The sequence below is a fragment of the Spermophilus citellus genome, assembly GCF_964194105.1.
Source record: "Spermophilus citellus genome assembly, chromosome: 16".
Lineage (NCBI taxonomy): Eukaryota > Metazoa > Chordata > Mammalia > Rodentia > Sciuridae > Spermophilus > Spermophilus citellus.
The window spans coordinates 29,253,024-29,267,789 of NC_138196.1; the positions used below are offsets into that span (position 1 = coordinate 29,253,024).

Sequence of the window (14,766 nt, forward strand, 5' to 3'; positions counted from 1 at the left end):
TGATCCTTGTTATGAAGTGACAAAGGACTTAGCTAAGTCATGTTTGTGTTCCAGAGTTTTATGGAAGGGAGAACTTGTGACTGATGAAATTAGATCCTAGCTGAAGTTATCTCTAAGCAAAATGTTAGAGGTGTAACACGGCTCCTCTGAATACTTGCAATGAGATGTGAAAACAAAGACGTGACTTAAAGACAGAATTGTTAAGCAAAAACAACGACTTAAAGATTGAGGAAGTTCTCAGTCTATCCTATATCAAAAAATAAATAAATAAATAAAAATAAGAACACGAAGGGTGTGTCCAATGACCACTTTATAAGGAGATTAGTTTGGATCAGATATCTCAACAGAAGCCAGGACCTATTTTCCAAAACAATGGAAGAATGATCGAGCTGCTACTCCTATCAATGACTTAAGGCACAAGCAAGCGAGAGTGAGAGTGAGAGGAGCAGTTTCAAAGCCACCGAGAGTGAGAGTGAGAGGAGCAGTTTCAAAGCCACCGTGGCACCTGAGGGCCTTGGGCCTGCGCTGGATATCACAGCCTTGCTGTTGCACTCTGGCACCATTCCTCAGCCACCCAGATGCAGCTCCAGTGGCCCTGGAGCCCTGCAGGCCTAAGTAGCAGCACACCTCCAGAGGGAGCAGGCAGCAATCAATCTCTCTATCTCTTTTCTTTTCAAACCCCAGGGGCTCCTTATCACTGAGCTACACCCCCAGGTTTTGATTTTTTTTTTTTTTTAGAGAGAGAGAGAGAGAGAGAGAGAATTTTTTAATATTTATTATTTTTTAGTTCTCGGCGGACACAACATCTTTGTTGGTATGTGGTGCTGAGGATCGAACCCGGGCCGCACGCATGCCAGCGAGCGCACTACCGCTTGAGCCACATCCCCAGCCCCGTTTTGATTGTTTTTTGAGACAGAGTCTCACTAAGTTGTCAAGGCTGGTCTCAAACTTGTGATCCTCCTGCCTCAGCCTCCTGAGTCGCTGGGATTATAAGTATGGGCCACCCAGATAAACTAGCTTTTATGGAATCCATACAGTGTAGTCCGCACTGACCCACAGAATGCAGAGGCTGTGGGAGAGCCTAGAAAAGCTGCCTCCACCTGGGTTTCAAAGGACAGAGGTACATGGAGCCAAGACGGTATAGCACAGCTCTGGCCTGGGAAAACTGCAGCAGCCGGGGAAGGACTGCTAGAGAAAGCCGCTGTGGGGCTGCTCACCAGCACTGAGGGTGACCTTTCCACCCCAGGGGTCCTGGAGGGAAGAACTCTGAGAGTCAAAAACTTTGATTTTCAAGCCTTAATGTCTAATGGAATCTCCCCATTAGGTTTTGTACTTACCTGGGACACTGTTTCCCCCATCTCTCCCCTTTGGAATGGTAATGTCCATCCTCACCCTTATATTTTGGATTCACAGAATTTATTTGGCTTCACAGCGAAAGAGCGATTCATTTCAGGATAAAAATATATCTTCGTCTATGGTCACCAACGTAGTTCATTTATCTTAGTCTCACTCCTTTGATTTAGATGATATTTAGATGAGACTTTGGATCTGAAGACATTTGAGTTGATGCTGAAATACATCAAGACTTTTAAGGCTATCTGGATCTATGAATATGTTTTATATGAGAGAAGGACAATTTGGGGGGCTCAGGGGCAAAATGCTATAAACTGAATGTCTGTGTTTCTCCCAAATCCATAGTTGAAATCTTAGCCTCTAAGGTAATGATTTTAGGAGGTGAAGGCTTTCAAGGGGGGAGCCACCATGAATGGGCCTTTATAAGACAGAGAGCCAGAGAGCTCCCTCACCCCTTCCATCATGTGAAAGGTCAAAGCAAGATGGCGGCCATATGTGAAAGAGAAAGAGGACCTTCACCAGACACCAAATGTGCTGGCACCTTGATCTCAGGCTTCTCAGCCTCCTGAACCGTAAGAAAAAAAAGTTTATAAGCACCCCAGTTCATGGTGTTCTATTATGAGCAGCCTAGACAGACTAAAATAAATAAATTATGCTAATGAACTGTCATCTTTAGCAGGAATTATGCTCCACCAATGGCTTTTTTTAAAAATGTGTAATATTACCCCAGGCATTTCAAGTTCAGGTTTGTATTGTGCTTGGATTCACACAGTGCTCTCTGGATTCTGAGCTGGCTCTCCTATATGTAACATTCAGTGTGTGACTGAAAAAATGATACTCGTTTTTTTCTTGTGTCTTTTATTTCTGAAGAGTGCATAGCATACTTATGTGTTCAATCTATTACCATAATGCTAATGACCCCAACTAATATTCTAGATACTATAAATTAGTCCTTCTAGTTACTATAAACTAGTCCTTAATAGCAACAAATAAGCCAGTCACAGCCTTTGGGGTCTGAAATATCTGTACATGATTGAAGGTCAGAGTTGCCTCCATTTTCAGGTGGAGACCAGAAGGCTATTAACTAGTGTTAGGGATCACTGCCACACTAGGTCACATCTGTATTCCCCAACATTTCTGGAAAGGTTTCTGTCCACCTTGTCATATCACTTTGAAAATTTGTCCTTGAGAACAATCCAAGTGAAATATAATGAAACACTAAACAGAATGCTGTGTGGTACAAAGTTTTCAGAGCCATGAGGCATTCCTCACAACAGTGCTATAAGTCAGACCCCTTTCTTAATCGTGTTTCACAAATGAAGACAGGTGAAGAGAAAGGTGTGGCATGATGGAATTCACACAGACAATTGTATAAGAATTGTGTAAGATAAGAATCCTGTTACCATGGGGACCACTCCTCACTCCCTAACTGTGATTATCAGACAAGACAATGTTGTCTCATGAATGAAAACCCTGTTGAAGCAGCACATGCTAAGCAAAAAAAGAAAGTCTCAAATCTGTGGGTAGGGACTCAAGAGTCTCAAAGAACCCCTGAGTTATTTTCTTTGAAATACATCCTCTTTTCAAGCCTGTGGATTTCTCTCTTCACCATCCTTTTCCCTGACAAAATCTTTAGACTGCATTGCACAATTTCATTTCCCTAAATTTGTTTGGAGATACATAATTCAGAAAACTTTAGGGAGGATTTCATCTAGGAACTCTTCATAAAGAACTAGGATACGACAAGAGTACATGGATTACTGAGGCTTCAGACATGCTACATATAAGCACTGGATATTTGTTAAGGCATTTGTGGAGAGAACATAAGCTATCATAATATCTTGCTGGAGGCATAAGTCAACTCTCAGTCTTCTCTTTCAAAAAGAACATTACTTCATTCAGTAGATAATTTAAAACCTGATCTTTTAACAAATTCTTCCTTTCCAATGTATGCTACTTTGATATCATCAGATAAAAAGAGAAATAAAGCTTCCCTATTCCCAATACCACCCAAGAAGTATGCTCCTTCCTGCAAAACAAGGGCACACTTCCTTTGACAGTCACTCTGACCTACTGACTTAGTAAAAGCACCTACTAAAGTAAACTTCTTAAATTTTAGTAAATTAAAGAATATTACACACAAAAAAATTTCAAAGACTAACCCCATCACTTCTTTGTAGATGCAAAAACTAAGGTCCTACTATGCTGGGGGTATAGCTCAGTGGTAGAGTGCTTAACTAGCAGATACAAGGCCATCCCCAGCGTCATTTAAAAAAATAAGTTAAAAAAAAAAAAAACAGCAGTTCAGGGGTTAAGGCAAGAGGATTTCAAGTTCAAGGCAACTTAATGAGACCCTAAACAACTTAGTGAGACCCTGCCTCAAAACTAAAAAAAAAAAAAAAATAATAATAAAAAGTACTAGGGATACAGTTCAGTGGTAAAGAGCCCCTGGTACTGAATGTAATCTCCAGTACCAAAACCAAACAACAAAAATACCCCGGAGGCTCAGGTAAGTTACGAGATTTGTACAAGATCACATTTAATCATGGCAGACCTGGGTCTGGGAAGAAATCAGTCATAGACACCTTCTCCCACCCAGCAAAGTGACCTTCACCTCTGGTACCACGAGCCGAGAGAACACTGTATAAGAATGACCCAGCTCACTGGTGGGCACATCAAGGGCACCGACTCACGGAATAAAAGTCAGTGTTGTTCTCCTTGTCTCTCATGGAATTACAGGAGACCCCCCAGATAAGACAGCTGACCCTTACCAGGATCCGAAACCAGGAAATGCTCATGAACTGAACGCCTGTGGCTGCCCACCATGACAGGCTGTATATCATCCTAAAGACAAATCAGCTTCAACACAACTGGAGGGCCGGGGGCATTCAGTTCTACTCTCCCGTTGATCAAAACAGATAGGCTGTCCAGGCAAACCAGACAAATCTTATTATTCTGCTCAGAAGTATAAGGAACAACTGGTTAATCTCCCTGATCAAAATACACAGGAAGAAATTACTCCTTTATGAGACATTCCACTTGGGAGGGAAGACAGGAGGCAGCCTGGGGCAAGGTGAACATAAGAAAGGTCAGAGAGGCAGCTGACATCACAGAGAATGGAGCCATATAAATAAAGGTGTGTCATGATGGTATGCACACAGACAATTGTATAAGAATAGATAGATAGATAGATAGATAGATAGATAGATAGATAGATAGATAGAATCTTTTGACATAAAAAGCAGATAGTGCATTAGTTTGACACAGTTTTTCCTACTCCCTTGCATGCCTGGAAACAAACAGATGGAATCTCTTATTGCCAAATTCTAATGCATTTCATGTTCATACTCAGCATAGAAACATTGGGCTTGCCAAAAGTCAGTAAGTTGCTGATCGTTTAAGATATACATGGAGGAGTGACTATCAAAAGTCCACAGCTAGATACTCTGGCACCCCTGCAGCAAGGAAAACACTCTATTTAGGTGAATTTTTACAAAAAGCAGCAAGTATGTGGGTTCAAACATGTAAACTGAAGATGGTCAATGTCCATAAAAAAATATTTACTTTTTCACTATAAAAAATACAGAAGCAAACCCCTAAGGGTAATAATTCATATCTGTTACTTGATAGGGCTCATTATGAGAACTGTAGCAATTAATGTTTATCCTAAAGGATAGTCAACAGAATAGCTATTATAGTCAGACATTAAGGCAACCTAGAAAATAAACCTCATAAAGGCTTTAGTCTGTGTTATTCTGATACTTTTGGAAATTACTCCTTAAACACTAGACCCCAAAACTCTTGAGTTGAAAAATTTTGATTCCTATCCACCAGCCACCTCAGTGCCTGGGCTTCTTTCTTGGACTGCTGGAAGCTTGGTATCCACATCTCTCGCAGGGAGTTCCTACTCGGAGCCAGAGGAACTGGAGATGAGAAAGCAAACGTGGTAGGTTCTGGGCAACTCAGGTGTGTAACTTCAGCCTTCCATTTTTTGGGGGGTAAACCCTGCAAGAGACAAGAGAAAAAGAACTTAAGACAGGATAAGGAAGCCCAATTTCCATGTTTCCATCTCATAATAATAGAACACAACACATACTTTCCCTAAAGCAAATATCTTCCCTAATAATGTCTCAATAGTTATACTCTCAACAGTTGAAGGGGAAAGAAAGCATATAATCCTTATGGAGACTACTCTGTGTACCACACACACTGCAAGACAGCTGCATATATTGTCTCATTTAATTCTTATGACAAACAAATTAAAGAAGTACTACTACCTTATTTTAGAGAGGTAGGAACTAGGGTTCCAAGAGTTGTAAAAACTGTCCCCCCAAAAATCTTGATATAACTAAAATGTAACCTAGTTCTCTCTAGATTCTAAAGAATTCTCCTTGCTTTTGTTATTATTTGTTGCCTCAGTTATGTATTTAGTTCCCTTTATCTGAATGTCACTGCCACTATGATCCTCCCTGCTGCTATGAGCTTGGTCCGTGCCCTTTCCTGGTTTATTTCCATGGTCTCCTGACTAGTGATCCTCATTTTCCTTGATTCACTGCCAGCCTATACTCAGCAGCTGTTTGCATTCCAAGTTTAAGACCAAGTTTTTTGATGACCTACAAATTTAAGATTTGGTTCTTTAATAATTTTAAAAGAGAAAAGAAGGAAAGGAGAAAGAGAGAAAGAAAAAAGAAGGAGGAGGAGGAGGAGAAAGAGGAGGAAGAGGAAGGAGAAAGGAGGAGGGAGAAAGAAGGAAGAAGGGAGAAGGAGAAGAAGAAAGTGAGAGAAACTCCAGAATCTCAGCCTGAACGTACACACCTAATTTCATTTGCTTATTAAACACCATTAAAATAGGAGTAAAATGATTGTCTTTGGAAGTTATGAACCTGTAAGAATTGAGAGAAGAGAAGATGGCAGAATTGTAGTAAAATGTTGGGCACTAGAATAAACAGGTGGGACAGCAGTAAAGAGTGCAGCAGCAGAAGTGTGAGATGCAAAGCAGCCTATTTTACACTGCAGAACCCCGAAGAATAAGAGGCAATAGATACCCCTGGAAGTGGAAGAGGGGCAACAAATTTAAAAGAATTAATAGAAAGTCTGATAAAGGTTTGAAAGACAAAGCTGAAAAATATTCAAAAACTAGAAGAAAAAGTATTTGAAGATTGGACCTCTAGGGTCAGTTTAACACCAGACCACCAATCCATGAGATCCACTATGCAAATATTAAAAGTTCCAGCAAAGAGAGAGGAAAGGGAAGAAATGCCCAAGGAAATAATTCAAAGAAATTTCCCAAAGGTGGAAATCCTTGCTTCCAGATATAAAAGTCCCAGTGAGGGCCCAGCATGACAAACACAAGAATCTCTCACCAAAGTGCATTTTTATGAAATTTCAAAAGAAAAAGATTCTATTGTTGTAGGGATAGACCAGGCAAGGCACTCAAGATAGCAGGAAACAGTTTTATTTGACTGCAGCCAGGTTCAGAGGGCACAGTTTTTGCTGTAATCAATCAATCCCCTGAATTCGGAGTTCAGGTAGTTTTGGAATTTTATACCCAGCATGTAGGGCGGGCGGGGGGGGGGGGGGGGCTCAGAAGTTCACAGTCTGCAGAAGTTCACATAAAAGCAGTTTTTTCTTTCACTGTTCTGGGCAAGTTAACCCTTCAAGGACAACACCTGAGAAGGGGAGAGCTTCTTGTCCCCTTTCTTTCCTCCCTCTGCCAGCTGTTACCATGGAGCCTAATCGGTAACTTCTCTTAGGAATGTAGACATCTCTGTGAAGCCCAGCTCAAGGCCAGAGGCCTTGTTTACACATTTCTACAAACTACTATACTGGATACATTTGTGAAAAACTAGTAAGGGGGTGTCCAGCACCTGGAGTGCTGATTTCTTCCCGGCCAGTGGCCAAGTAAAACAGGGAAACACAAAAATAGGAAGTTGATCTACATTGAACTCTTTTGCTGACAGTCCTAAAATCAGCCATGGTGAAGATTTCTGGAGAAGCTCAGTTAAGACTTTTTTTGTGGAGAAAAGGGGTGCCAATACACTACAACCTCCCTGGTAGGGAGGCTAATACAAGGATCAGAAGTTAGGATGGTTTTGGGTTTCCTGATAGCAATACAGGAAGTTAAGAATCAATGGTGAGATTCACTGAAGAATGTAAAGTTTAGTGAATAAAACTAAAACTATGGAGAAAAAAGATAGCTGCATATCTTCAAAATATTTCACCAAAAGTAATTTTAATTACTCTGGTGGTCTGGTACTTTTTACACATGTCCATTAATTATTTAGTATTTCTCTCTTAAGGAGATAAAGTTTAATTCCACTCCCTTTGAATCTGGGCTGGACCTGGTGATTCATTAAGTAAAAAAATGAAAGTCAATAACTTCATAATGGAAAAACCCAGTAGACACCAGCCTTAATGAAGTTAATACTACCAGTAATGGCATGTGGCTATCATGCACCCCCTGAGATCAGACACAATGAGGCTGTTTTCTCTTCTTTAGCATTATTTCCCCAAATCTATAACCCAAGTGTGAACTTGAGAGAGAAAACATTAGACAAACCACATGAAGGGCTATTTTATAGAATTATGACCAACACTGTTCAAAAGTCATTAAAAATAAGGAATGTAGAGATCACAGATTGAAGGAGACTAAGGACAGATGATGGCTAAATACAACCTAGAACCGGGATACAGTCCTGGAAGAGACAAAGTCTATTAGGAAAATATGATGAAAAATGACTAATGTTTATAGCTTAACCAAAATTAATTATTGTTGAAAAATGTACCATGATTATGTAAAACATTGACATTAGAAGCCAGGTGAAGTGTGCGCAGAACTCTGAGCTTTCTTTTTAACTCTTCTGTAAACAAATTATTTTTAAAAAAAAAAGCTTTTGAAAGGCACTGCAAAATGCCTTCAAAATTCTTAGAAAATTTATGTCTATTTTCATAGTTTACGCTCAAATTATTGCTTAAATGTTACAGTGGAATGAAGACATTTTTATATACTCTCTCAAATATCTCTTCAGAGGAAGCTAGTAGAGCAGAACAGAATTGAGTAAGGAGGTCCCAAGGTGGTTACCAAAAACAACTTTGAGAAGACATTGTTCATCTTTATTGACTGGTGAGTACAGAGGCAGCCAGGCAGTATCCTGCTGAACTGAAGAATCAGGTGCAAGCAGCTAAGAACTATGAAAGGGGAAGCTGGGGTTCAATATAAAGAACCATGTAACTGTCCAAGCTGGCAAAGGATAAAATAAGCTGTCTTAAAAATAATGGAATCACAAGGTGGTGCATGCCTATACTCCCAGTGGCTCCAGCAGCTGAGGCAGGAGGATAGTGAGTTCAAAGCCAGCCTCAACAAAAGGCGCTAAGCAGTGAGACCGTCTCTACATAAAATACAAAATAGGGCTGGGGATGTGGCTCAGTGGTCGAGTGTCCCCTAGTTCAATAACCAGTATCCCCAAAATAATAATAATAATAATAATAATAATAATAATAAAATCATCAGCACCAGAAATTTTCTAGCACAAATTAGGGCACAACTTGTCCACAATATTTGAATCATCAGTTAGCAGGCAGCTGTACTCATCACATAAACTTCAATGGCCTTCTCAATACGGACCCTGTATAACTGTTTACATGAGACCATTGGAAATGACAGTCTATTTCATTGCCAGCCACTTGAGAAGACTCCACTCAACAGTACAGGATAAGGTTCCATCTGAAGGTGACATTACAGAGGAAAGAATCCTATAAAATGGACTCTTTCACTCCAACATTCTGCCAAAAACATTTCACAGTATGACCTGAAGGAAGTGTGTTTGATGAAATCATTATGGCACTTTTAGAAATAACTAAGTTTTGGTATTCCTTTCTAGCTGAGATCTTGGGAAGAGAAACAAGCTATTTCTAAAATATGATTTTAAAAGATTTTCCTTCCAAAAAGAATATGGCTCCTTCTTCAACAATGAGGAAAGAAATCAGATAATCCTCAAATTCTGAACTTTTATTGAGTCTACTGGAGAACTGAATCCCAGAGTGAGAAACCCTTCCATGGAGAGGTGGATACATGATCTGCTTCACCTTTGGCAGAACACAGGAGAAAGATGTGGTCACCATACAAACAGGTAATAAGAAATCAGGTAAAATTCTAACACTTCCTTAAGTGTGAAGTATCGGCTACCCTGTCAGTTTGGCATAGCTGGGAGGTCCAGTTGCAAAAGGAAAGTTCTAACTCACTCAAGAGCCCTTTGCCATGCCTCTCATTCAATGCCAAGAAGGAAGGTGAGGGTGGGGAGAAAACCTTGGCACAGTGCAGTGGCAGGAGGAAATCAACTTCTGCTTGGAAACATTCAATAAGCCTTCCCAACCTCCCCCAGACCCTTCTTTGATAAAGTAAAAAAAGCCTTATGCCACTGAAGGAGTAGTAAGAAATCCTTCTGCCCCAAGATACAAGAGAAAAATCTATTATTTGCAGGGAATGGGCGGGGGGCGGGTCAAAGCAAAACTCCTCTCTCCTAGTTGGGAAAAAGTTCAAAACTATGTTGGGCCTGGGATCCTACAGTGATACCAGAGGTGACCTCCACTGGTGAGGGACACCCAATCCAACCAAAACCACAAGGCACTGTTTAGCTGCCTTGGGAAGGAGAGGCTGGAACACTAGAAAGCTCCACCACTGAGACCTAGGGATTGAGGGCCTGCCTAGACCTGGGGCTGCCAACAAAAACCTGCCATACTGCCAACATGAGCCTACCATGAAGTAACAGGAGCGATGCAGGAATCAATAAAAGTTGAAAGTGGAGGATAAACACTGAGAAAAAAAAACTCTTTAGCACTTCAGACCTCACTCTAAGCATGGGTGATAGCAAGGCTTAGTTACTAGATAAATGTTATCACTGAACAAATTTGAAGCCTGTGGAGTACTAAAGGTAATAACACAAATCCCAAATCTAGCTCAACTTCCTTACCCACTAACAGCCTGACAGAAAAGAAAACCTGCCCATTTCTACACACAAATGCTATTTACCTCAGTCTCTACATTCATGTGCATGATATTGAGCAATCCATTAAAAAAAAGAAGACACATTTTTTTAAAAAATGGTCAAGAGCTAAAACAATCAACAGACTCAGATAATGGTACTATCAGGCAGGAACTTTAAAAATATCTACTGTTAAAAATTATAGTGGAGGGGCTGGGGTGATGATTCAGTGGTAGAGCATTTACCTCACATATGTGAGGCACTGGGTTTGATTCTCAGCATCGTATACAAATAAATGAATAAATGAATAAAAAATATAATGGAGAAGGTGAAAAAAACATGTATGAACTTAAGAGTTAAATCAGTCAAGAGATGTAATACAATGCAAGGATCAAATGGAAATGCCGGGTTTCAGCAGTCGAAGAGATGTTATATTAGGTGACCGCTAAGCTACTTTCAACTCAAATATTCTGAGTTCATCATGTTAAAAAGATAAGAGAAAAAAATAAAAATAAGGAACTGACCAAATTCAATTAGGAGGACATACAAAATTTAAACAGATCAATTTCAAGCAATAAAAGATGCCATCAAAAGCCTACCAAGAAAGAAAAGGCCAGGACCAGATTCTCAGCCAAGTTCTATCAGACTTTCAAGGAAGAACTAACACCAATCCTCCTCAAATCATTCCATGAATTGGAAAAGGAGGAAATCCTTCCAAACCCATTCTAAGAAGCTAGTATCACCCTGATACCAAAACCAGACAAAAATACATCAAGGAAAGAAAACTTCAGACCAATATGCCTGATTAATAGAGATGCTGGGCTGGGGATATGGCTCAAGAGGTAGCGCGCTCGCCTGGCATGTGTGCGGCCCAGGTTCGATCCTCAGCACCGCATACAAACAAAGATGTTGTGTCTGCCAAAAACTAAAAAGTAAATAAATAAATAAATATTAAAATTCTCTCTCTAAAAAAAAATTCTTAAAAATAGAGATGCAATAGTAGATGGGGTAGAGAGAGAAGGGTAAAATTGGGAGTTCATAACCCATGTCAATCTAATGTATGAAATATAATATGTCAAGAGCTTTGTAATGTTGTGAACAACCAATAAAAAAAAATGTAAAAAAAAAAAAAAAAAAAAAAAAAACAACCTCTATCCACCTGAAATGAAAGAACAGAATTTAATATGAGGATGGTATGGGGGAAAGACATGTACGGCATCCATGAGCAGCAATAGCTTATATCTGTGATTCCAGCTACTCAGGAGGCTGAGGCAACAGAATCACAAATTCAAGTCCAGTCCAGGAAACTTGGTGACACCCCCCTGTCTGAAAATGAAAAAGTAAAAAGACCCGGGGATGTAGTTCCATAGTAGAGCGCTTACCAACCATGTGTAAGGCCTTGGGTTTAATTCCCAGTATTAAAAAAAAAAAAAAAAAAAAAAAAAAAAAAAAAAAAACTCTTCTAGAGAAACTATCTTTTGTTAGCCTAAGTTCTAAACTAAGACATGAGCCACAGATCTGGAATAACCCTTTATCTTTACAGGGAGCTCACGGGTAAAAATATTTTCATAGTAATACTAAAATATTATTTGACTTTTTTACTGTGCTGACTGTGTGCACTGATGGTCCAAAATAATGACGAGTAAAAACTGCTTATTCTTTAGCACAAATCAAGGTGTTTGCCCAAATTGTACTAGAACACATTGTATTCTTCACCACTATAACAGATCACTACAATAACAAAAACATAGTTTTAATTTAAGAATTTCCTAAATGAATCAGCAAAATATTATTGTCATTTAATTTTTGAAAACATTTTATTAAATCTTTTTATAATTTTTTTAGTTGTAGATGGACATAATACCTTTATTTATTTTTATGTGGTGCTGAGGATCAAACCCAGTGCCTCACATGTGCTAAGCCAGCACTCTACCACTGAGCTACAGCCCCAGCCCATTATTAAATCTTAAATGTTCTTACCACCAAAAAAAAAAAAATGTGATGTAAAGTAGCTGATGTATTAATTACTTGATTGTGATAACTGATATGCATTTTACAGTGTAGATGTATATCAAAACATTGTGCTATACACTGTATGTACAATTTCTGTCAATTATATGCCAATAAAGCTAGATGAATAATAAAAAAAAAAAATAGAGATGCAAAAATTCTTAATAAAATACTAGCAAATCACATACAAAAATATGCTAAAAACATAGTGCACCATGATCAAATGAGGTTCATCCCAGTGATGCAAGGTTGGCTGAATATATGAAAATCAATAAATGTAATTCATCACATCAATAGACTTAAAGACAAGAATCACATGATTATTAATAGAAGCTGAAAAAACATCTGACAAAACCCAGCATCCACTCAAGTTCAAAATACTAGAAAACTTAGGGATAGTAGGAACATACCTCAACATTGTAAGAGCTACACATGCTAAACCCAAGGCCAATATAATTCTAAATGAAGAAAAACCAAAAACATTCCCTCTAAAAACTGTAAAAAGACAGGGATGCCCTCTGTTACCACTTCTGTTCAATGTAGTCATTGAAACTCTAACCAGAGAAATTAGGAAAAAGAAAGAAATTAAAGGGATACAAATAAAAAAAGAAGAGCTAAAACTATCCCCATTTGCTGATGACATGATTCTATATTTAGAAGACCCAAAAAACTCCACCAGAAAACTTCTAGAACTCATAAATTAATTCAGCAAAGTAGCAGGATACAAAATTAACATCCATAAATCAATTGCACTCCTATATATCAGTGATACATCAACTGAAAGAGTAATTAGGAAAATTATTCCATTCACCATAGCCTCAAAAAAATTATTTTTGAGAGTCAATATAACAAAAGAGGTGAAAGATCTCTACAGAACACTAAAGAAAGAAATTGAAGAAGACCTTAGAAAATGACAAAATCTCCCATGTTCTTGGATAGGCAGAATTAACATTGTCAAATGGCCACACTACCAAAAGTGCTACACAGATTTAATGCAATTCCTATTAAAATTTCAATGACAACTATTCATAGAAATAGAAAACACAGTCATGAAATTCATTTGGAAAAATAAGAGACCCAGAATAGCCAAAGCAATCCTTAGCAAGAAAAGCAAATCAGGAGACCTCACAATACCAGACCTTAAATTATACTACAGAGCTACTGTAAGAAAAACAGCATGGTATTGGCACCAAAACAGACATGAAGACCAATGGAACAGAAGAGAAGACACAGAAAAAACCCACACAAATGCAAATATCTCATACTAGACAAAGGTGCCGTAAACATAAAATAGAGGAAAGATAGCCTCCTCAACAAATGGTGCTGGGAAAATTGGAAATCCACATGTAGCCGAATGAAATTGAATCCCTGATCTCTTACCCTGCACAAAACTCAAAGTAGATCAAGGACCTAGGCATTAGACCAGAGATGTTGCACCTACCAAAAGAAAAAGTAAGCCCAACTTTCTCATCATGTTGGCTTAGAAACTGACTTCCTCAACAAGACTCCTAAAGTGCAAGAAGTAAAATCAAGAATCAATAAACAGAATAATACCAAACAAAAAAGCTTCTTCACATGCTGAGGGCCATTACCAAGTAGGAATGACGCATCGATTTCCTTGCCAGCGTACCCCATGTTAAATTTGCTGTGACCTTGCATGTGTGTTTGAGAAAGATGACCCTGCTCAATGACCAGGGTGGATCCAGGATTAGGGTGTATCCTGCAGTTTGAGGAAGTATCCCGCTCCTTGGGTTTAGGGCGTTCCCAGTTTAAGACCTTGGGTTTTAGGGAAGTTCGATGTTGAGGATTATTGCTGCTGGAAATAGGGCGTTCCTGCTACCTGAGCTCCCCGCTGAGCTCTCGTGAGATTCAGAGAGTAATTTTGGGAGGAAAGCCTCGTAGAGTAGGTGAATTGGGTGGCAGCAGAACTGGGATTGTCCCAGAACGTGTGTGGAGGCCGGTGTGAGTTCAGGAATAAAGAATTGCTGTTTGAATCTACAAAGCTGCGTGGTGGCTCGTGATTCTGTGCCCAGCCAAGACTGCGGCATTCACAGCAAAGGAAACAAACAAGGATATGAAGAAAGAGCATACAGAAAAGGAGAAAATCTTTGCCACCTGCACCTCAGAGCATTAATCTCCAGGATATATTAAAAAAACTCAGAAAACTTAACACCAAATGCTGACAGCCATTAGCCAAGTAGGTATGACAATTTCCTTGCCAGCATACCCCATGTTACTTAGAGGAAGGACTCGTGGAAATGGACTTGCCTTGGACATCTGCAGTGACATTTCATGTATGCTTGAGTAAGGTGACCTTGCTCAAGGACCAGGGCGGATCCGGGTTTAGGGCGGATCAGGTTTTAGGGAGTATCCCGATCCTTGGGTTTAGGGCGGTTCCAGGTTTAAGGTGTACCCTGCTGGG

The 14,766-nt window shown here is 39.4% G+C and overlaps 1 protein-coding gene across 1 annotated transcript in view; it reads right to left on the reverse strand.

Moving 5' to 3' along the window:
* Positions 1–460: 460 nt before the first annotated feature.
* FUT10 (fucosyltransferase 10) overlaps positions 461–14,766 on the reverse strand; it is a 90,825-nt gene continuing 76,519 nt past the window's right edge. Inside the window, exons 4-5 of the mRNA XM_081269193.1 lie at positions 882–5,358; positions 461–702 (exon numbers count right to left, since the gene is read on the reverse strand). Of these exons, the coding sequence (XP_081125319.1) occupies positions 5,125–5,358 (234 nt within the window). The 3' untranslated portion in view covers positions 461–702; positions 882–5,124. The remainder of the gene's footprint in view (positions 703–881; positions 5,359–14,766) is intronic.